The sequence below is a fragment of the Gorilla gorilla genome, chromosome 4 (assembly GCF_029281585.2).
Source record: "Gorilla gorilla gorilla isolate KB3781 chromosome 4, NHGRI_mGorGor1-v2.1_pri, whole genome shotgun sequence".
In the NCBI taxonomy this organism is placed as follows: domain Eukaryota; kingdom Metazoa; phylum Chordata; class Mammalia; order Primates; family Hominidae; genus Gorilla; species Gorilla gorilla.
The window spans coordinates 57,376,250-57,398,282 of record NC_073228.2 but is presented as its reverse complement, the minus strand read 5'-3'; the positions used below and the strand labels follow the sequence as shown (position 1 = coordinate 57,398,282).

General features: G+C 39.4%; 1 protein-coding gene across 11 annotated transcripts in view; it reads left to right on the top strand.

Annotated features, from left to right (window-relative positions):
- AP2B1 (adaptor related protein complex 2 subunit beta 1) overlaps positions 1 to 22,033 on the top strand; it is a 141,732-nt gene that overhangs the window by 29,242 nt on the left and 90,457 nt on the right. For all 11 annotated transcript variants that reach the window (XM_055388444.2, XM_055388441.2, XM_019027218.4 and 8 more), the window contains exons 6-9: positions 10,218 to 10,408; positions 12,442 to 12,663; positions 13,202 to 13,322; positions 13,448 to 13,543. In XM_055388444.2, coding sequence (XP_055244419.1) covers positions 10,218 to 10,408; positions 12,442 to 12,663; positions 13,202 to 13,322; positions 13,448 to 13,543 — 630 coding nt within the window. The remainder of the gene's footprint in view (positions 1 to 10,217; positions 10,409 to 12,441; positions 12,664 to 13,201; positions 13,323 to 13,447; positions 13,544 to 22,033) is intronic.

Here is a 22,033-nt window from a genome sequence, read left to right as displayed (position 1 = left end):
CCACCACATGTGCTTTGCTTTTTGATTTATTTTAAAAATTTACTTTTTATTTTTTGAGAGACCTGGTCTTGCTCTGTCACCCAGGCTGGTGTGCAATGGCTTGATCATAGCTCAGTGCAGCCTCAAACTCCTGGGCTCAAACAGTCTTCCCGAGCAACTGGAACTACAGGCATATGCTACCATGCCCAGCTAATTTATTTTATTTTATTTTTTGTAGAGATGGATCTTGTTTTGTTGCCCAGGTTGGTCTCAATCTCCTAGCTTAAAGCAGGCCTCCTGCCTCAGCCTCTCAAAGTACTGAGATTATAGGCGTGAGCCACCATGCCTGCCCTGCTTTTTGTCTTTTTGGGTTCAGTCCTTGTAAGTCCCTTTGGTTTACTGCCTAGCCCCTTTGATCTTCATCTTCCAGACTGTCTATCACTCTTACAGCTGCCCATGAGAATACCTGTGCTTCATTGTTCTGTCCTCTCTGCAAAATTACAAACTGTTGAATTAGTAAAAAAAAAAAAAAAAAAAAAAATTCTCATTTGTTAAGTGTTCTTCTGCATAAGCAGCATGCTGTCAGAATAGCCTCAATTCAGGCCAAATATAATCTTTAGCAAAAGTTGTAGTTAAACTTCCAGCTTCTTTTAATTTGAACTTTTGCTTGAAAACCATTTTATGAAAAATAACATTTTTCTTCTCAGAAAGCAGTATGTATTTTGACTATGTGCTAGCCAGCACGTAGACACAGCATGGGATTATGATGGTGGTTCTCAACCAGGAGTGATTCTACTCTCCAGGGGACATTTGGCAATGTCTAGTAGCATTTTTTTGGTTGTCAAACCTGATGGGAGGAGTGCTACTGGCATATATCGGGTAGAGTCCAGGGATGTTTTCAACATCCTTCAGTGTACAGGACAGTCCCCCCACAACAAAGAATTATCCAGCAGTAAATGTTAATAATGCCAAGGTTGTGAAACCCTGGATTATGGAAATAGCATTGAGGCTTCAGAGGCAGAGTGGCTGCTGTTTGAGTCCTGGCTTGGCTGCTTACTAGAAATGTGGCTTTGAACAAGTTATTTAAAATGAGCTTCAGTTGTCTTATATGTAAAACTGAGGTAATAATGCCGATTTTAGTGAATTATTTTGAAGATGAAAGAATAATGTATTTAAAATTTTAAACTTTGCCTGATATATGGTAAATGCTTAATAAACTGCAGCTATTCTTGAGGAAGTGGCCTAACATTATGCACCTTCCGGTTGTTATAATCTTCATTTAGGCATTAGGAAGTTTACTTGTGTGGTGATTTGTTGTCAACCTAAGATGATAAAATATTGAAAAATGCCATCTGTCTAGATCTCTTTCTAAGGATTTTCGTCAGAATATATTTGGTATTCATGTAGGCTGTGTTAAACTGCCTATTAAAGGTAGGCCCAGAATGCATAGAAAAACTTAATGACTTCACTTAATTTAGTACGTTAATTATAGGATTGTTGTTATCCTTAAATATATATTAGTAAGTAACAATTACAAAATTAAAATATTATACATAAATGAAATTTAAAATGTGTAATACTTTTCATATCAAATGTCCATGAAGGAGTTAGAGCTGGTAGAATTTTAGGCACATATGATAATGTCAGTATGTGGTGAGCACTTGATAAGAGTAACATTGAAGGTAATACATTCAGTCTGTATCTGAGTTCCTCAAATTGTGTTTCATATTATAAAAGGAGCTGCTGTTAATTTTTGCAGGATTGAAGTTTGGGTAAGTGGAATCATTGGGGGCTGCTTTGATATGAGGCCAACTTCCCAGCTCTTGAATTTCCCACCAGTTGGTCTGAGTGTATTTCTGTCTCTACTTATAGAGAAAGCAAACACTTTTTGTTTTCCTTTTATAATGTGCTTTGTGGAAATCATTTTCTGTATATTTTCACTTTAAAAAAATAATTTCATCGTTTTATATTATTATGAACTTAGGTTTTAAAAAATATCTCTTTTTTTTTTTTTTGGAGACAGAGTCTCGCTCAGTCGCCCAGGCTGGAGTGCAGTGGCGCGATCTCGGCTCACTGCAAGCTCCGCCTCCCGGGTTCACGCCATTCTCCTGCCTCACACTCCTGAGTAGCTGGGACTACAGGCGCCCGCCACTACGCCTGGCTAATTTTTTTTGTATTTTTAGTAGAGACGGGGGGTTTCACCGTGTTAGCCAGGATGGTCTCAATCTCCTGACCTCGTGATCCGCCCGCCTCGGCCTCCCAAAGTGCTGGGATTACAGGCATGAGCCACCGCGCCCTGCCAAAATGCCTCATTTTTTAGAGGAACAATTTTAAATTTACAGAAAAGTTACAAAGACAGTACAGAAAGTTTTCATATACGCTTCAGTCAGTTTCACCTAATGTTAACATCTTACGTAACCGTGGTACATTTGCCAAAACTAGGAAATTAGCATTGGGATGTTACTATTAACCAAAGTAGAATTTCACCAGTTTCAACACTAATGTCCTTTTGCTATTCCAGGATTCAGTCCGGAATACCAAATTGCGTTTAGTCACTTCCTTTTATAATGTATCAGTCTACTCTGTTTGAAGGTAGCTCGAAAACAAAAAAGTGCTTTACAACCATGAAATGGCATTTTTCATCCAGTCACCATAGCATAGTGGTTGAAACTCAGGCTCTAGAACCAAATAGACTTGGGTTTGTATCCTGGTTCTGCTATTTCTTAAACGTGTGGTGTCTCTAAATTTTAGCATCCTCATCTACAAAGTGGAGATTACAAATAGTGCTACTATCGTAGGATTGTTGTGAACATTAAAGGACAGAGGGCTTGCAAAGCACTTAATACTGGTCCTCATATGGAGTAAGCCCCTAATAATAACAAACACATATCCTTTTTTTTTTTCTTAAGAGACAAAGTCTCGCTCTGTCACGTAGGCTGGAGTGCAGTGGCACAATCTCGGCTCACTGCAACCTCCATCTCCTGGGCTCAAATAATTCTCCCACTTCAGCCTTCTGAGTAGCTGAGAGCACAGGCACATGCCATCATGCCTGGGTAAGTTTTGTATTTTTAGTAGAGACAGGGTTTCACCATGTTGGCCAGGCTGGTCTCGAATTCCTGACCTCAAGTTATCCGCCTGCCTCAGCCTCCCGAAGTGCTGGGATTACAGGCGTGAATGAGCCACCATGCCCAGCAGAAACATATATTCTATATTGTACAGTGATTGTAGTGCCGGATATTAATAATTTTAGAAGGGTTAGTATTTCAGTGGCAAAATTTACTTTTTAATTTTATTAGATTAAAATTTTAAGGTTAAGATTAAAACTTTTAGGATGAAGAATTTTAAAGATTAAATTTTTTAAAGCTCTGAGGGCAACTTACCCACAAATGAAGCTAAATCTACTAAGAGTACTACTTACTACTTTTACAAGGTAATTATTCAAGGGTGTACGTTTAAAGTAGTTCTCAACAGCAACTTCCTGAAAGCTGGATCTGTTGTGTGTGGTTTTGGTGGTTTGCCAGTAGATCAAGGCTCATTTGTCACTTTAAGATGACCTCAAGGCTGTAATTTGGCTGGGGAATACTTTACTCTCAGAAATGGGGAGATCATAAGTGGTGTGATAATAAGTGTTTTATTTTGTCCAAGTTGCAGCTTGCTTTAATGAATTTTAGGGGCTATGGTCCAAATAACTGTGATGGTTATAGGCATGCCTTTTATTTGTTTATCGATATTTATTTGTAGTGTTTTGGCTTTGAGAGTACTTGAATTTTGTTAAATCATATCTTAAACCACTTAAGTAATGAATTTTATTTTTTGTAAACCTTGTTACTATGTAATCAGACTTTCTTTTCATAATGAGATGTGTTGGCTCACTAGGTAGTTTTACCTCTCATTCTAAGGAAGAAGATGGGGAAAAAATGGAATATTCTAGATTGTAATGTAGCAGGCATATTAACAGTTGGCATTCTAGACAGTGTTTTGGATTAAAGTATAAGCCCTAAGTTTTACTTATTTGACTGGTACTGCAGTCATTGTCTCCTTAAGGAGATAATAATGACTGAAACTCTCAGAACAAATATGTTGTCCTATGCCTCACATGTCATTTGAGGTCATTCTGTAAAGGAGACAGCAATATTCTAACATTGCTAATTTAGAAGAGGACAAAAATATGTAAACCACCTGTGTATTTCCTCATAATAGTTTTGGTCAGTTACTCTACTTTCACTTTATTCAAGTCTTCAGGGATACCAGCCAAAATAATTGTAAATTGAGCAGAAAAACTGAAGCATAAATCTGTTCATAGTGTGTGACCTTGAAGGTCATTGCTGGAAATCAAAGTCCTGTAAATAGTAATTTACTTAACAGGAAGAAGTCACTGAACTGGAAAGTGGTAAGTTTCTTAGGTTCCAAGGCCACGAAAATGAGTGAAATTAGAGTGCAGGGTGAAAATCATTTTAAGGGACAGGGAAATGGGTGAGAGATTCCTCATAAGTGAGCTTATGTGTGTGATATTCCACTCCCAGTTTATATCTAGATTTCCTTTGAGAGTCCTTTTTTTTACAGGGTCATTTTTATTCTAACCATACCTACTGTACCAGCTCACTCCTTTTTTAACAAAATGAGGTCAAATTTATTATCCTCAACTGCTGCATATAAGACAGGTATAGATCATAAATCATATTTTATAGCTAGGTAGTAAATCTTTCCCTCCTTAAGTACTGTAGGATATGATTATCTCTGAAATGTATAAAGTAGAATACATTTTTCTCCTTGTATATAAATCTACATGTTACCTTTGCTGGAAATAATGTTTGGATTATATTATCCTCCCCTACTCTGAATCTTCTTTCCCTTCCCTTGGTTGAAGTTCACAAGTCTTGGAAGCTCTATAAATGCTGGAGACCAAGTATTAGTACTCAGACACTGGAATCAGATGCAGACCTTGAGTTCAGATTCAAGCAGGAATCCCTTTCTGGCTGTGTTGACCCTAAGCAAGTCACTGAACTTCTCTAAGTCAGTTTTGTTATCTGTAATAGGTGGCTTTTAGTAGCAGCTACTTCAGAGTTGTTATGAGGATTAATAGCACAAAGTAAATATTCAACACATTTTGGCTATTCCAGTCTTTTATCTCTGTAAAACTCATTCTATTAGTATAATGTAAGTAAAAATACAAATTGCTTATCATTAAAAATTCAGGCTGGGTATGGTGGTTCACACCTGTAGTATTAGCACTTTGGGAAGCCAAGGCAGGAAGATTGCCTGAGGCCAGGAGTTTGAGAGAAGCCTGGGCAACATAGTGAGACCCTGTTTCTATTTAAAAAAAAAAAAAACAACCAGCAGATTCCACAGGTCCATAAGGAAATATCATATTGAAGAGAAGTCTGTAATTAAGGCAGAGAAAGATTTGTCTAGGATTGAGTATGATTTTACACATCTACATATGCTGCTTTTATATATATGTTTGTGTTTAATATCTATCTCTGTAAAGTATACATAATTGGGTTAGCTCTTTGAGGGGATGTGAGGGGTGGGGAATGTTTAGTTGCAGTCTCCCCAAGAATAGAATTTACCATAATTGGGAGGCAAGATGAATAAAGGATTTTTTTTAGTTTTTTATTTTACTTTTATCTTTTTGGAGACAGAGTCTCATTCTGTTGTCCAGGCTAGAGTACAATGGTGTGATCTTGGCTTACTGCAACCTCTGCCTCCCATGTTCAAGTGATTCTCATGCCTCAGCCTCCCGAGTAGCTGGGATTACAGGTATGCACCACCATGCCTGGCTAATTTTTGGTATTTTAATTAGAGACAGGGTTTCACCATGTTGGCCAGGCTGATCCCAAGCTTCTGGCCTCAAGTGATCCACCTGTTTCAGCCTCCCAAAGTGCTGGGATTACAGGCGTGAACCACCGTGCTCGGCCAAGGATTTGTTTTTTTAATGCTGCAGATGTGTCCCTTTGTCACCTGGATGCCAACTTTTTATAAATCAACTTGTGCTGAGGAAGCTCTCTTAAGAAACCCTATTTGTAGGCCAGGTACCTTATGGTGGCTCACACCTGTAATCTCAGCACCTTAGGAGGCCAAGATGGGAGGACTGCATGAGGCCAGGAATTTGAGACCAGCCTGGACAACATAGTGAGACCCCTGTCTCTACCAAAAAAAATAATTAGCCAGGCATGGTGGCATGCACTGTGGTCCCATCTGCTAGTTCAAGATTACAGTGAACTATATGATTATGCCACTACACTGTAGCCTGGGTGACAGGCAAGACCCTGTCTCTTAAAACCAACCAACCAAACAAACCCCAAGGAAATCCTATTTAAAAATTCATTTTTAAAGCGAAACTTTCTCTAGAAACCCCCCTTTTTGGCTGGGTATGGTGGCTCACATCTGTAATCCCAGCACTTTAGGAGGCCAAACTGGGAGGATTATTTGAGACCAGGAGTTCAAGACCAGCCTGGGCAATATAGCCAGCCCCATCTCTAAAAATTTAATTAAGAAACTTGACTGGGTGTGGTGGTACAGGCCTGTAGTCCTGGCTACTCAGGAGGCTGAGGTGGAAGGATCACTTGAGTCCAGGAGTTTGAGATTACAGTGAGCTGTGATCAGTGCCACTGCATTCCAGCCTGGGCAACAGAGTGAGACCCTGTCTCTTTAAAAAAATACAATTTTTTTCTTGGAAACTCTAATTTTTCTGAAATGGTAGCTAAAAGACCATTGTTCTCTTTGTGTCAGTATTTCCTAAGAGAAATGCCAATTTTTTGACAGGAGAAGTGTTACACATAGTTGTGTTAACAGTTCTAAATCAAAGTAATAGTTCAAATGAAAGAAGCACACCTTTGTCTTAGTATACAGGTGAGTCAAAGCAGTTATTTTAAGGGTTGGATTTGTTCTTTTGTGATATTATTGTCTAGAGAAGACTCTGGAGGAAGAGGAAGTAAATCTTAAGTTTCAATCTATTATTTTAAAAGTTTATTTTAAAAACTGAACAATATATATTCATAGTATGGAATTCCAAAGAAACAGTGTAAACATTGACAAGTGAGTTGTCATGTACTCTCTAGCCACCCAGTTGCTGTCTCAAAGTTAGTCTTTTTCTTTAAGATACTTTAGATTCAGTGCGACTGATTTATTTTAAGTTTTCATTGAAGAGTGAGAGAAACTCGGCTTACAGACCAGGAAAACTGAGAGTGCTGCCTGGTGAGCCTGCCTCAGTATGTTGCTAAAAATGTAACAGTCTGACTGTGGAGATTAGGAGATGAAAGTGTAGAGATAGGATGGAAGGAACTTCAAGAAATTTTAGAGAAACATTAGAGTTTTGGCATAGAGGGGTAGGATAGCATCTCCTCTGGACGGTCACCGTTTGGCAGTGATCTCTCTTATTTGTGCAGGCTTTGCTAAATAATCATCTAATCTGATCTTTCTGGATCCTTAAGTTAGACTTACTTTTCTCCATTTCGTTTCTTGTTTTAATGTCATGATAAGTGGCAATTGCCTATTTAAACATCAGACCATACACTTCATTAGGTGCATTATACACTTGGTTTAATTTCCAGTTGCCTATAATAACAGAGGATTTCTAATTGCTCATTCTGTTTAGCATTCTTCTGGTCTTTTTCTCCCCATTGCTGTTTTTAATTCTCCCCCTTCTCTCGTTTTCTTTGTCTATATTTCCTATTACTAGACCTTATATTTAATCTTTTTGTTTTTTTAAACATGAAAAGGGTTTCACTGACAGAAGTGGTAATTTATTTCAGACAACTGGTAACCAAGACTGGGCATGTGCTGGCAGCAATAAATCAAAACAGGTATTTGGCCTTCTGATATGATACTTTGATTCTTTAGACTATAATAAGGTCAACTAAGTACGTTGTGCAAGGGAAATAAAATATCTTTCTTGCATGTGAAGCACATGGAAGGGATTATTATTTCTCTCTTTATGGCTTTTCTTAATGCTTGATGATAGAGTTAGCAAACAAAAATTAAGTCAGAAAAGAGCCTCATACATGTTACCATCCAGTAGGTGGGCTAGATAAGTTTTCCTGATTTGTCTTAACAAGTATAAAATAGTATATCTGTAACCATATTTACCAAGTGAGTCTCTGATTTTTCATCTTAGCATCTTTGTTCTGATCACCAAAGTATAGCTTGAGATGATTGCATTTGTGGCATCATTATCCTTTACATAATAATGGACATTGTTGTAAGTATATTATTTGTTAAATAAATCACATTCTCTAGACATTTATCTTCTAGATAAAATCACATGCTGGGATAATCTGAAGATTACACAGATGATGTGAATACTAAAATCAATAGCTAGATTGTAGTCATTATGTTTCTTCCCTTGCTAACAAAATGATAATCATACAAATCTTAATTTCTCTAGTTTTTATTAAGGGACTATAGTAAGAACTAACAATGGTTTTACATTTTTGAGAATATTTCCAATATATATAATTGCTGAAGCTTGTCTCCTATCACATCTCATTTATACTTGGAGAATATTTATTTATTTATTTATTTTTGAGACGGAGTCTCACTCTGTCGCCCAAGCTGGAGTGCAGTGGCGTGATCTTGGCTCACTGCAACCTTCACCTCCCGGGTTCAAGCAGTTCTCCTGCCTCAGCCTCCTTAGTAGCTGGGATTACAGGCACACACCACCATGCCCGGCTAATTTTTTATATTTTTAGTAGAGGCAGGGTTTCACCATGTTGGCCAGGCTGGTCTCGAACTCCTGATCTAAGTGATCCGCCGATCTCAGCCTCCCAAAGTGTTGGGTTTACAGACGTGAGCCACCACGCCCAGCCAACTTATACTTGGAGAGTATTTATATTCAGCCTCACTTTGCTAATCTTTCATCAGCATCTGGGAACCTCACTGCAAAACATGGTCTTAAATTTACTTGTACAAGGCCACAATATATAGTATTTTGTATGTATGCATTTTTTTTTTTTAGTATTTTTGCAACTTTTAAATGACTTTAGATGTTCTTCCTTTGTAGATTTCTTAGAATTAATTTGTAATTTTGATAAAGCGTTGGCTTTTCTTCCTGCAGCTAAATGGATTCCCAGATCTGTGAGTCAGGATACAAGTGTACTTTCTAGTATAAGGTAGCAATTTTTCAGCCGGGCATGGTGGCTCACACCTGTAATCCCAACACTTTGGGAGGCTGAGGCAGGCAGATCACCTGAGGTCAGGGGTTCGAGACCAGCCTGGCCAACATGGCAAAACCCCATTTCTACTAAAAATACAAAAATTAGCTGGGCATGGTGGCATGCACCTGTAGTCCCAGCTACTTGGGAGACTGAGGTGGGAAAATCCCTTGAACCCAGTAGATGAAGGTTACAGTGAGCCAAGATGTGTGCCTACTCAGAAAGAAGGATACATTTGAAATACTGTATTTCATTGAATCTTTAATGCCACTGATTATAAGATGTATTATTATTTTTTGTATTACTAAGAAAGAAAAATGCTTCCTATTGAACTGACAGGTCATTGATTATAAAATGCAACCCAGTTTCAAAGGTGTTAATGTGAAAAACTGTAGCTTACACTTGATGAATTATGGTAATATAACCAGCCACCTTAAATTTACATAAGGCTTTGTAGAAAGCACTTACACATATGTTATCTGATCTCATCCTTAAACTAAAACTAATCTGCGAGGTGGATTAAATTATCTCGTTTTCAGATGAAGAAACTGAATTTCACAGAGATTACATATTCTTGCAGCATTGTATACTAGCGAACTAGGGTCTCAGGCCCACATATTCTTACTCTAAGACTTGTAGTATGATTAATGGTGTCACCTCCCCCAAACCCATACATATACAGCTACACAACTATAAGATTATTTGGCCTAGATTTTTCTCTCTGTTGCCTAATGTACATGTTTCATATTCAGACTTTGTCATTTTTCATATGCTGTTCATATGTCTTGATTTTGAAAGTTTTGAGTGCTGTTAACATGGTTAATGTATGTTTTCCTATTAAATAACATGTGACTCTGCTAATATATGAATTGTTTTAATTCTGGGTTGCCTTACCACTATATATAATATCATTGGTGGTTTAATATATGTTTTGAAGTGATTTATTTGTTTCTATCTGACTAGGTAAAATGTTCAGGAATGGTTATGAATTGAGATCCGTGAAATGACCCAGAGAAGGCTGATGAAGTGTTTGTCTATAGCTGTGCTGTTCTTGGTGAATCAAGGTCATACCCCCTTCTTTTCCAGGTGGTGGCTAATGCCGTAGCGGCATTATCTGAAATCAGTGAGTCTCACCCAAACAGCAACTTACTTGATCTGAACCCACAGAACATTAATAAGCTGCTGACAGCCCTGAATGAATGCACTGAATGGGGCCAGATTTTCATCCTGGACTGCCTGTCTAATTACAACCCTAAAGATGATCGGGAGGCTCAGAGGTCAGTCTGTTTTCCTGGCTACTTTCTGGTAGTCTTGCCTGATTCAGTAAGTTCTGGAGTCTGCTATTAGAATAAATCTGTTGAGGAAGGTCAGTGGCTTCTGAGGTAGATATTGCTATCTCCAGGGTATTTTCTCTCTGGATTTAGGAATATTTTAGGTGGTAGAATAAACTATGCAAAACTATTTCTAAGAAATGTATGTTTTTCATACAGTTACTTCTGCTAAAATCTCTCTTATCGTCTTACGTCTCCCATGCACAGTTCTTGGCCATTTGGCCAGCAAAGATTATTGAGTATCTCTCTTTGGGGTGACAGATTTTTCATTCTATTAGATATATAGAAAGTGGCTTCATATTAGTTATTGAGCTGACCTGTATATATAATTCAGTATGAGAGAGAGTATGTTAAAGTCAGCAGAATATATCCTGCTTTCCAGTAGATATGGAAACCATGTCAGTCTGAATTTGAAGATTTTAGAAGGCACACCTAGATTGTTCTGCTCAGCCTGTTACCATGTAATGTTGCAAATTTTCTTTGGTTATTGGAAATTGACTACTAAATTTCATCTACACATACATACATTTTAGTTTACAAAGTTGGAATTATCCCTAATTTTTATTGAGCATTTTGTATATGCAGGCACTGTACTAGGCAAAGTACTTCTGAAGAAATGTTGGCTCTTCATTAAAGTTGGTATATTTTAATTATGGTATTTAAGAACTGGTCTGGCTGAAGCTGATTTCCAAGCTACTAGAATGTAAGTGATCTTCACTTACCTGGGAAATTGTCCCTCTAGACTGAACTAAAGCTCACTCTGATAGTTTCTTTCCATCATTGAAAGTACAAATATAGTCTGGAAATAACTTTACTGAGAATTTTATTTTCTTCTGTTGGCCATTGACATCACATTCATTCATTCACTCACTCAGCAAATGTTTATTAAGTGCATACTGTGTGCCAGGCAGTGTTCCAGGCTCTGAGGATACAGCAATGAACAAAGTCATGGCCCTCTGGGATCACTTATTCTGAAGGATGGGGGTAGGAATATATATAATATGTATAGATAATATAATATATAATATGTATAGATAGTGTAATATGTAATATGTGAGATGGTGATAAGTACTAACAAGAAAGTAAAGTAGAGAAGAAATCTAAGAAATGCTGGGCATTTGGGGGTGAGGGGTTGTATTTTCTTTTTAAAGGATGGCCAGGGAAGACCTCACTGAGAAGGTGGCATTCATATAAAGACCCAAAGGAAGTCAGGAATAGGAGGAAGAGAGAAGTACAGCCTATTTATCTTGTTTCTTTAATACAGTAAGTTAGCTACTTGTGTTGCCCAAGCTACCAAAATTGGATTAATTTCTAAAGAACCCTCAACAGATAATTAAATATCTACCATTTTATGAGGCATGTAAGTGTAGGTGGCAGGGGCTAGGAGAGGGGGGAGACAGGAAAGTATAGTAGTGGTGTCCTGCTATTTAAAAAACAAACGCTTTTCAGAGAGTCCCTTATTCTCATTATCCTTAAGAGAGGAGGTTGGATTGTTTTCCCTACCAACCTGCCTCCTTCTGTATCTTACAATGAAATCTTCAGCCACAACTGGGTTTGCTGTCTCTTCCTATGAAATAACTCTCAGAATGCTTAATTTGACTTCCTATAGGTTGAGTAGAAATGGGCTGAGAGGCAGGGAGCCCTAACATAATATGGGGAGACAAAGAGGACTATAAAACAAGAAGGTAAATGGTGTGAGCTCAAGTGTGTTGGGTATTGCTAGTTTCTTTCCAGTTTGAACATCCCTTATTGCTGGTTTCCTGAAGTCTTCTTATGTCCCTGCTCTGCCTGTAGTTTGCTGAGAATGAGGCTTCTGCATTGTTGGATCCCAATTTTACCTAAGCATGGAGCTTTGACTTTTCTAACTAATTCTTTAATTTTTTGATACTTGGCCATTAGACTCTGACATATTACCTTATAGAATGAATTCAGCAAATAAATTATAATTCATGATATTAATTTTCATTCTCCGCCCTCAGCATCTGTGAGCGGGTAACTCCCCGGCTATCCCATGCCAACTCAGCAGTGGTGCTTTCAGCGGTAAAAGTCCTAATGAAGTTTCTAGAATTGTTACCTAAGGATTCTGACTACTATAATATGCTGCTGAAGAAGTTAGCCCCTCCACTTGTCACTTTGCTGTCTGGGGAGCCAGAAGTGCAGTATGTCGCCCTGAGGAACATCAACTTAATTGTCCAGAAAAGGTTGGGAAATAGCGAAGTGTTGATTAAAGTGTTTGTAATTTTGCATTAAGCTTAATAATGTCAATGTTAATTAGGCTAGTGTTAATCTCTATTTAATATATATGGAAATGAAAATGTTATATGGCAGAAAAACTTGCTTGCCTAGCACCAGGAGGCTAACAGTTGATATTACAGTGTTTCTATAATAAATGCCATGCGTTGCTCCACAATCCAGTTTGTTTTCTGAAGGGTCTCTTTCTGATATACTGTCTAGTGCCTGGTTGATATGGTTCAGGCTGTAGTTTAGAGCCAGATTGTTGTTCTAGCAGTTCTTCATGGCAACATGTGCCCTGATGCTTAAAAAGGATAAAAATAATCTGCCAAGTGGAACTGATAAGAATAGAGGCGTATAGAGGAAGTTTATGCTTTTTTTTTTTTTTTTTTGCCTGAGTGGAGCAAGAGGAGAGCAGAGAGGCACAGATTAGGTATTACTACAGTCTCAGAAGGGTATATCAGTATATGCCTTCACCTTCCTTTCTTCTGTTTCTGTGTACCCTAGGCCTGAAATCTTGAAGCAGGAAATCAAAGTCTTCTTTGTGAAGTACAATGATCCCATCTATGTTAAACTAGAGAAGTTGGACATCATGATTCGTTTGGCATCTCAAGCCAACATTGCTCAGGTCAGACTTTATGCAGACTCAAGTTGATGATGTTTTAGCTCTTAAGGTCTGGCCTTTAAAGAAGCTAGGCTGTGAGATTGCTATTTGAGAATCCTTAATGATTAACCACTTCCTGGGTTTAACAGGTTCTGGCAGAACTGAAAGAATATGCTACAGAGGTGGATGTTGACTTTGTTCGAAAAGCTGTGCGGGCCATTGGACGGTGTGCCATCAAGGTGGAGGCAAGTGTCTGATGGTAGTTAGGATCACGTATTGGGGATTCTGAGAGTTCTCTTCACTTTTTTCTTTAAAATAATTTTTAAGTTTATCAAAATAATAAAGCACACAGTTTCAATGTTAAAGAATTTTTAATGGAAAGCAGCTGTCTCTGGTTCCTCCCTTCCCTACCTAGACTTTCTTCTCAGAGGGAATATTTTTAACTCTGATTTTGCTTTTAGTGATTCTTTTGATTAAAATAGGTCCTCCATATCCATGAGTTCCACATCCGTGGATTCAGCTAACTGCGGATCAAAAATATTCAGGGGAAAAGAAAAAGGATGGTTTTGTCTATACTGAGCATGTACAGACCTTTTTTTGTCTATATTCCTTAAACAATATAACAATTATTTACATAGTATTTACATTGCATTAGGTATTATAAATAATCTAGAGATGGTTTAAAGTATACAAGAGGATGTGTATAAATGCAAATACTATACCATTTTATGTAAGGCACTTAAGCATCCATGGATTTTGGTATCCACAGGGGCCCAGGAACCAACCTCCCATGGATTTGGAGACATGACTGGGCTGCCATATCTCTAAATAATATTCTTGGCTGGGTGCAGTGGCTCACACGTGTAATCCCAGCGCTTTGGGAGGCCAAGGTGAGAGGACTGCTTGAGCCCAGCAGTTTGAGACCACCCTAGGCAACATAGTAAGGCTCTATTTCTACAAAAACTTTTTTAAGTTAGCTGGGTGTGGTGGCACACACCTGTAGTCCCAGCTACTTGGAAGGCTGAGGCAGGAAGATTGCTTGAGTCTGGGAGGTTGAGACTGTAGTAAGCTGTTATTGCGCCACTGCACTCCAGCCTGAAACCTTTTCACTCTGGGTGACAGAGCAAGACGCTGTCTCAAAAAAAGAACAACAATAATATTCTTATACTATTATTTATTAATTTACCTATCATAGACTTTTTCTGTTAACTATCTGCTATAAGAAGTTTACTTCATACACCCACCATTCCCACTTCTGTCTCCTGTTTTCCAGTGTAGTTACATAATGAAGGTTTTTGTTCCTATATCCATTATCATGGTAGATTGAAATAATATGCCTTTGTTTCTTATTCTATCAACTGTTGGCTTGCAAAATTTATGCATATTACGACTGTGTAAATATTTAGGGCCAATATAATGCAAATGATTACATTTTCTTTCTTATAGCATCTTTTTTTTTTCTGGAGGTTTTTTGTTTTGTTTTGATTTTTGAGACAGAGTCTCTGTTGCCCAGGCTGGAGTGCAGTGGTATGATCTCAGCTCACTGCAACCTCTGCCTCCCGGGCTCAAGCGACTCTTATGCCTCAGCCTCCTGAGTAGCTGGGATTACAGGCATACGCTATCACACCTAGCTAATTTTTGTATTTTTAGTAGAGACGAGGTTTCGCCATGTTGGCCGGGCTGGTCTTGAACTCCTAGCCTCAAGTGATCCGCCTGCCTCAGCCTCCCAAAGTGTTGAGATTATGGGTGTGAGTTACCACACCTGGCCCTGGAGTTTCTTAAATTGCCTCTTTTTTTCTTGCATGCGTGTCTTTATCATGCCCCTATATTATTCCTGTTCCTTAAGCATAATATCAAATCTGTAAACTTTCTTTTGTCTTAGACCCTTCTCTTTTGCAGTCCTCTGTCTTCTTGTTTGTTCTACTCTGACTGATTGCTTTTCTGGCTTCTGCACATCATTCCATACAGCCTCCTTATTTCTTGTTATTGGTATATTTTTCCTTGCATTCCTCTTTTTGTGGTTGCAATAGCTTCTTGAATCTCTGAGGATATGAATGATTCGTTTTTTTGTTTCTGCACTTTGAATTTAATTATCGGATATTTTTTGGTGATGATTGCATATCTATACATATAATTTTTTAATTGAGATGTATACCATGCATACAGTAAAGTGCAGCTCGTTTCTCTTTAAGAAAGAGGTAACAGAAAAGTTGATTAGGACTTCTGTATACATAGGCAAGGCTGTCGACTGTCAGGTTTCTGCTTTAGGGAAGGGGGTTTATCTTTACATGGAAGACCTCTTGAAGAGCCTATCTGGTCTTAGAGGGCAGATTGGTTTCTAGCTTGGCTGCAGCCTTCCGGTAAGTATTATGGGCTGTAATTTATATTGCCCTGCTTCATCAGTCAGCAGTCCTCCATTTGTTTGTCCTCATTCAGAAATTTGTTGAAATTAACAGTGGCTTCTGTTCACTGTTTTTATGGGTTCAGAGCCCCATGTTTGTTCTTGCTACTTGATTATATGCAGTTCTGCCTAGAGTCAGAGGATTGGACCATATGATTTCTCAGGAATACGAAAACAATTTGTACAGTATGACCAGTACTTTACCGGAACAAAAGGAGGCAGATGTGTGTCAGAGAATCTTCTATGAAATACCTGTTCCTAATTGGCCTTCCTTGTTTTTTTTCAGTTTAGTGCTGCTTCATGTAGTTTCTGTTGACAAATAATTTAATAGAAAGGCTGTTACAGCAAGAAATTAGCTAGTCCTGGGTTCTATTCCTGGTTCTGCTAGCTCACTTGATTCAGATATTTAATGTTTCTCTTCATTGGAGAAATGGGAAAGTCTTTTTGTTGGATCTTGATATGTTAACATCGTTTTTATTGCCACTATCACCACACGTCACAACTTGTTTTTCTTTTCTTTTTACGTTGACATATCTTACTAGCCGTCTACTTAGTATTAATGTAGATAATTTTCAGAGAGATTTTGGTAGCATAAGAGTAAGGTGGTTTTGTTCTCTTCACTAGTGTACATAGCCATCTTTTCCACGAGACTGCCATTGTCTTATGACCTACCTCTCTGACAAAGCTGTAAACAGTAATACAAAAATTATATCTTATTCTGAAGTTCAGAGACTTTCTAGCCCTGGAATTACTAGAAAGTGTTCTCAAAGCATCTAGATTCCTCAAGGCTGTTAGTCATCTATTGTGACTAATGGAAAGGTTCTCCATAATCTTCTGGAAAAGACTTCTGATGGCTTTCACTTCTTCCTTTGACTAAGTGTGCTTTGATGGGAGTATGACAGGATGTGAGGAATGAACTTTCTCAGGAAACTTAAGGTCACCCTTTAGGAATCCTGTCTTATCTAGTGCTGTCATTTCAGATTACCCAGATTTACCTTAGAACTTTTCCTATAACTGTTTCAGCCATGAAGGTTTTCAGTTTGACAGAGTTGCCAAGCCAAACAGTTAATTGGACCAGGAGAGGCAATGATTGCCTGTTTGCACTAACTCATCCATGGGACAGGAATCAGCAGCATAAGAATTGTAATGAACTTTCTGTATAGCTTTGGGAAGCAACAAGCTGTTGAGCAAATAAATAGCACTGAAAAAGCAATCCTATGGTGCTATTTTTTTGTTCAGTAACTTTTGCCTATTTCTTTCAGGAGTAAACAAACTCCTAGTCCTTTTCAGTTTTAAAAAGGAGAGAGGTTGAGGCACTAGGTTAAGACCAGGAGTTCTTCACTTCCTGGTCTTCTGGTTATTTTCTGTTTACTATTTCTGATTTTTATATATTAGAATAAAATACTGGTTTGTGTGTCATTTCTTAAAGAAAAAACATATTTTTCCTATTAGGAAAATCATATTTGTTTACTATATATAATTATAGAACAAGTTAAACAAAAAATGGGGTACCCCACTTCCCCCATCTTCTGTTTCACTCTCTCAGATATGCAGTGGACATAATCTGGTAGACATCATTTTATATCATTGTTTATATAGTGTTCTATACAAAGATGTATTTTTTTATAAAAATGAAATCATTCCACAAATGCTATTTATTTACTTTGTTTTATCCTCTACTTTTTTTTTTCTTACTAGTAATATCATGGACATTGATCCACATTATAAAGAAAAATTTATGTCATCTTTAGTTTCTGGTTTATAGACATAACATGTGATTACTTGATAACTTACTGAATTTGTAACTTTATCCCTTATTATAGGACCTTAAAGTTGTTTCTACTCTTTTTCCAAATGGTGGTATAAGGAGTATCCTTGCAACTAAATCTTTGAACTCTAGTTGAAGTGAACATTTTTTCATAACAGTTATGCTTATTAGCCATTTGGGAATTGCTCACTCATGTCCTCTGCACCTTTTTCCAATATGTTATCTTTTCCACATTGTTGTTTTAAAGTCTTTTGTAATTGAGATGTTAACCCTTCTTTTAGTTAGCATTTATTTTCCTAGTTTGTTTTCCTTTAGATTTCTTCTGCTTTCTTGATGCACAGAAGTTTAGATTTTTGTATCAGCTTTTCTCAGTCAGTGTTTTTCCTCAGTGGCACACTGAGAAAATTGTGCTTCACCTAAAGTTATATAAAATTCACTATTTTTTTTTTTTTTTTTTTTTTTACTTCTATGGCAATGATTTTGTTTTATTTGTTTTTTGGGGGGTGGTGGGGAAATGGAGTCTTGACTTGTCGCCCAGGCTGGAGTGCAATGGCGCAATCTCAGCTCACTGCAACCTCTGCCTCCCGGGTTCAAGTGATTCTCCTGCCTCAGCCTCCCAAGTAGCTGGGATTACAGGCATGCACCACCACGCCCGGCTAATTTTCGTATTTTTAGTAGAAACAGGGTTTCACCATGTTGGCTATGCTGGTCTTGAACTCCTGACCTCAGATGATCCACCCGCCTTGGCCTCCCAAAATGCTAGGATTACAGGTGTAAGCCACTGCGCCCAGCCCTTGTTTTATATGTTTAAGGGTAATTTTAATCAACCGGGAAATAATTTTAGTGAAAGATATGAGTAGAGTGGATCAAACACCAGAACAAATTGTTCTTTCCTTACTGTTATGAAATGTTGTCTTTATCATATACTGAATTTTGTATGTATTTCTGTTTCTGGACTTTTTGTATATACAATGATGGGATGTTTACTTCTGTTCCTCTGCCATACTACTTTAATGGTAGGTTTTTTTTTTTTGTTTAATCAAAAGCAGTATGGTTGAGATAATTTTCTTTGAAAATTAATATCCCTGACATAAATGTTTTTCAAATGTTTATACATCATGAGTAACATCCCTTTTTTATGCATAATTAATTTATTCATTTTTATTGTATTCTGTTATATGAATATACCAAGAGTTATTTAGCCATTCCACCACTGGTGGACATTGAGATTGTTTCCAGTTCTGAGCTGTTGTGAATAATGTGGCTAGAAACATTCTCTTACATGTCTCTTGGTATACATGTGCACATATTTCTGTTAGATATACACCAAGGAGTGGAACTGCTGAGTCGCAGAATGTTTGTTTGTCAATGTTAGAAGATAATATCAAAGGGTTTCCCAAAATGACTCAACCAATTTACACGTCCACCAGAAGTCCACAAGAATTGCTGTTGTTGCACATCCTTGCTGACATTTGGTATTGTTGGTCCTTTTTTTTTTTTTTCTTTTTTTTTATTGATCATTCAGAGGGGGATTTGGCAGGGTCATAGGACAATAGTGGAGGGAAGGTCAGCAGATAAACAAGTGAACAAAGGTCTCTGGTTTTCCTAGGCAGAGGACCCTGCGGCCTTCCGCAGTGTTTGTGTCCCTGGGTACTTGAGATTAGGGAGTGGTGATGACTCTTAACGAGCATGCTGCCTTCAAGCATCTGTTAACAAAGCACATCTTGCACCGCCCTTAATCCATTTAACCCTGAGTGGACACAGCACATGTTTCAGAGAGCACAGGGTTGGGGGTAAGGTCATATATCAACAGGTTCCCAAGGCAGAAGAATTTTTCTTAGTACAGAACAAAATGAAAAGTCTCCTATGTCTACTTCTTTCTACACAGACACAGCAACCATCCAATTTCTCAATCTTTTCCCCACCTTTCCCCCCTTTCTATTCCACAAAACCGCCATTGTCATCATGGCCCATTCTCAATGAGCTGTTGGGTACACCTCCCAGACGGGGTGGTGGCCGGGCAGAAGGGCTCCTCACTTCCTAGAAGGGGCGGCCGGGCAGAGGCGCCCCCCACCTCCCGGACGGGGCGGCTGGCCGGGCGGGGGCTGACCCCCCACCTCCCTCCCGGACGGGGCGGCTGGCCGGGCGGGGGCTGACCCCCCACCTCCTTCCTGGACGGGGTGGCTGCCGGGCGGAGACGCTCCTCACTTCCCAGACGGGGCGGCTGCCGGGCGGAGGGGCTCCTCACTTCTCAGACGGGGCGGCTGCCAGGCGGAGGGGCTCCTCACTTCTCAGACGGGGCGGCCGGGCAGAGACGCTCCTCACCTCCCAGACGGGGTCGCGGCCGGGGAGAGGCGCTCCTCACATCCCAGACGGGGTGGCGGGGCAGAGGCGCTCCCCACATCTCAGACGACGGGCAGCCGGGCAGAGACGCTTCTCACTTCCTAGATGGGATGGCGGCCGGGAAGAGGCGCTCCTCACTTCCGAGACTGGGCAGCCAGGCAGAGGGGCTCCTCACATCCCAGACGATGGGCGGCCAGGCAGAGACGCTCGTCACTTCCCAGACGGGGTGGCAGCCGGGCAGAGGCTGCAATCTTGGCACTTTGGGAGGCCAAGGCAGGCTGCTGGAGGTGGAGGTTGTAGCGAGCCGAGATCACGCCACTGCACTCCAGCCTGGGCACCATTGAGCACTGAGTGAACGAGACTCTGTCTGCAATCCCGGCACCTCGGGAGGCCGAGGCTGGCGGATCACTTGCGGTTAGGAGCTGGAGACCATCCCAGCCAACACAGGGAAACCCCGTCTCCACCAAAAAAATACGAAAACCAGTCAGGCGTGGCGGCACGCGCCTGCAATCGCAGTCACTCGGCAGGCTGAGGCAGGAGAATCAGGCAGGGAGGTTGCAGTGAGCCGAGATGGCAGCAGTACAGTCCAGCTTCGGCTCGGCATCAGAGGGAGACCGTGGAAAGAGAGGGAGAGGGAGACCGTGGGGAGAGGGAGAGGGACAGGGAGAGGGAGGGAGAGAGAGGGAGAGGGAGAGGGAGAAACATCCTGTTATTTGTATTCATTTTAATGATAATACTAAGGATTTACTAAATATGAGCTTTATATCAAGCACTGTGCTAAGCACTTACTTGTATTACTAATTTATGGTAATTCAATGCTTACAGTGGCCCATATTCTACATACTACATAATTTATTAATATAACAATTATAATATTAATAAATATAGCATATTTAAATTTTTCCAACTGTTTTGCTGTTGCAATAACAGCAAAGGAATTAATAGCTGAAAATGAATAAAATAGAGGACATAAATAGAATCAGAAGAAGGACAGAACTACATAAAAGACTGCAGAATTGGCCGGGCACGGTGGCTCATGCCTCTAATCCCAGCGCTTACTTTGGGAGGCCGAGTTGGGCGGATCATGAAATCAGGAGATCGAGACATCCTGGTCAACATGGTGAAACCCTGTCTGTACTAAAAATACAAAAATTAGCTGGGCGTGGTGGCCCATACTTGTAATCCCAGCTACTCAGGAGTCTGAGGCAGGAGAATCGCTTGAACCAGGGAGTGGAAGGTTGCAATGAGCATAGACTGCGCCACTGCACTCAGCCTAGTGACAGAGCAAGATTGTGTCTCAAAAAAAAAAAAAAAAGACTGCAGAATCATTTCATGGTACAACAGAACCATCCTATATATGACCTCATATAAATGATCTCAAGGTACAATTTTGTTTTTATTAAATTGCTTATAGTGGTTTAGATTGTTATAGTACTTCTAAAGTTTTTATTAACAGAAATTTTCAGGTGTACAATAAAGTAAAACTGAATAATGAGATCTTGTGTAGTCATCATCCATCTTGAGCAAATACTGATATGTTAACTGTTTCCGTTTTATCTTCTCCCTCTTCCTCTTCCTTCAGGTGGGTGGGATGCGAATACAAATCCCATGTATTATCTTACTCAAGTAGTCCAGTGTGTATATCTAAGAGATAAGATACTTTAAAAAATATATTGTCACATTACCATGCCCAGCAACTAACAATAATTCTTAATTTTATTGAATATTCAGTCCATGTTCAATTGTCCCTAATTATGTAAAAATCTCTTTTTTACAGTTTGTGCAAATGAAAATCTAAATATGGTCTGGGCCAGGCGCTGTGGCTCACACCTGTAATACTAGCACTTTGGGAGGCCGAGGCGGGCGGATCACTTGAGGCAGGAGTTTGAGACCAGCCTGGCCAACACGGTGAAACCCTGTCTCTACTAAAAATAAAAAAATTAGCCGGGCATGGTGGCGCACGCCTGTAATCCCAGCTACTCGGGAGGCTGAGGCAGGAGAAATGCTTGAACCCAGGAGACAAAGGTTGCAGTGAGCCAAGATCATGTCACTGCATTCCAGCCTGGGCAACAGAGTAAGACTCTGTCTCAGGTCTGCACATTGCATTTGAATAATGTGTCTGTTAAGTTTTTTACTTACTTATTTTGGTGCCAGGTATTGAAGAAACTAGGTCATTAGGCTTATAGAATTTCCCACAGTCTGGATTTGGCTGTTGTATCTTAG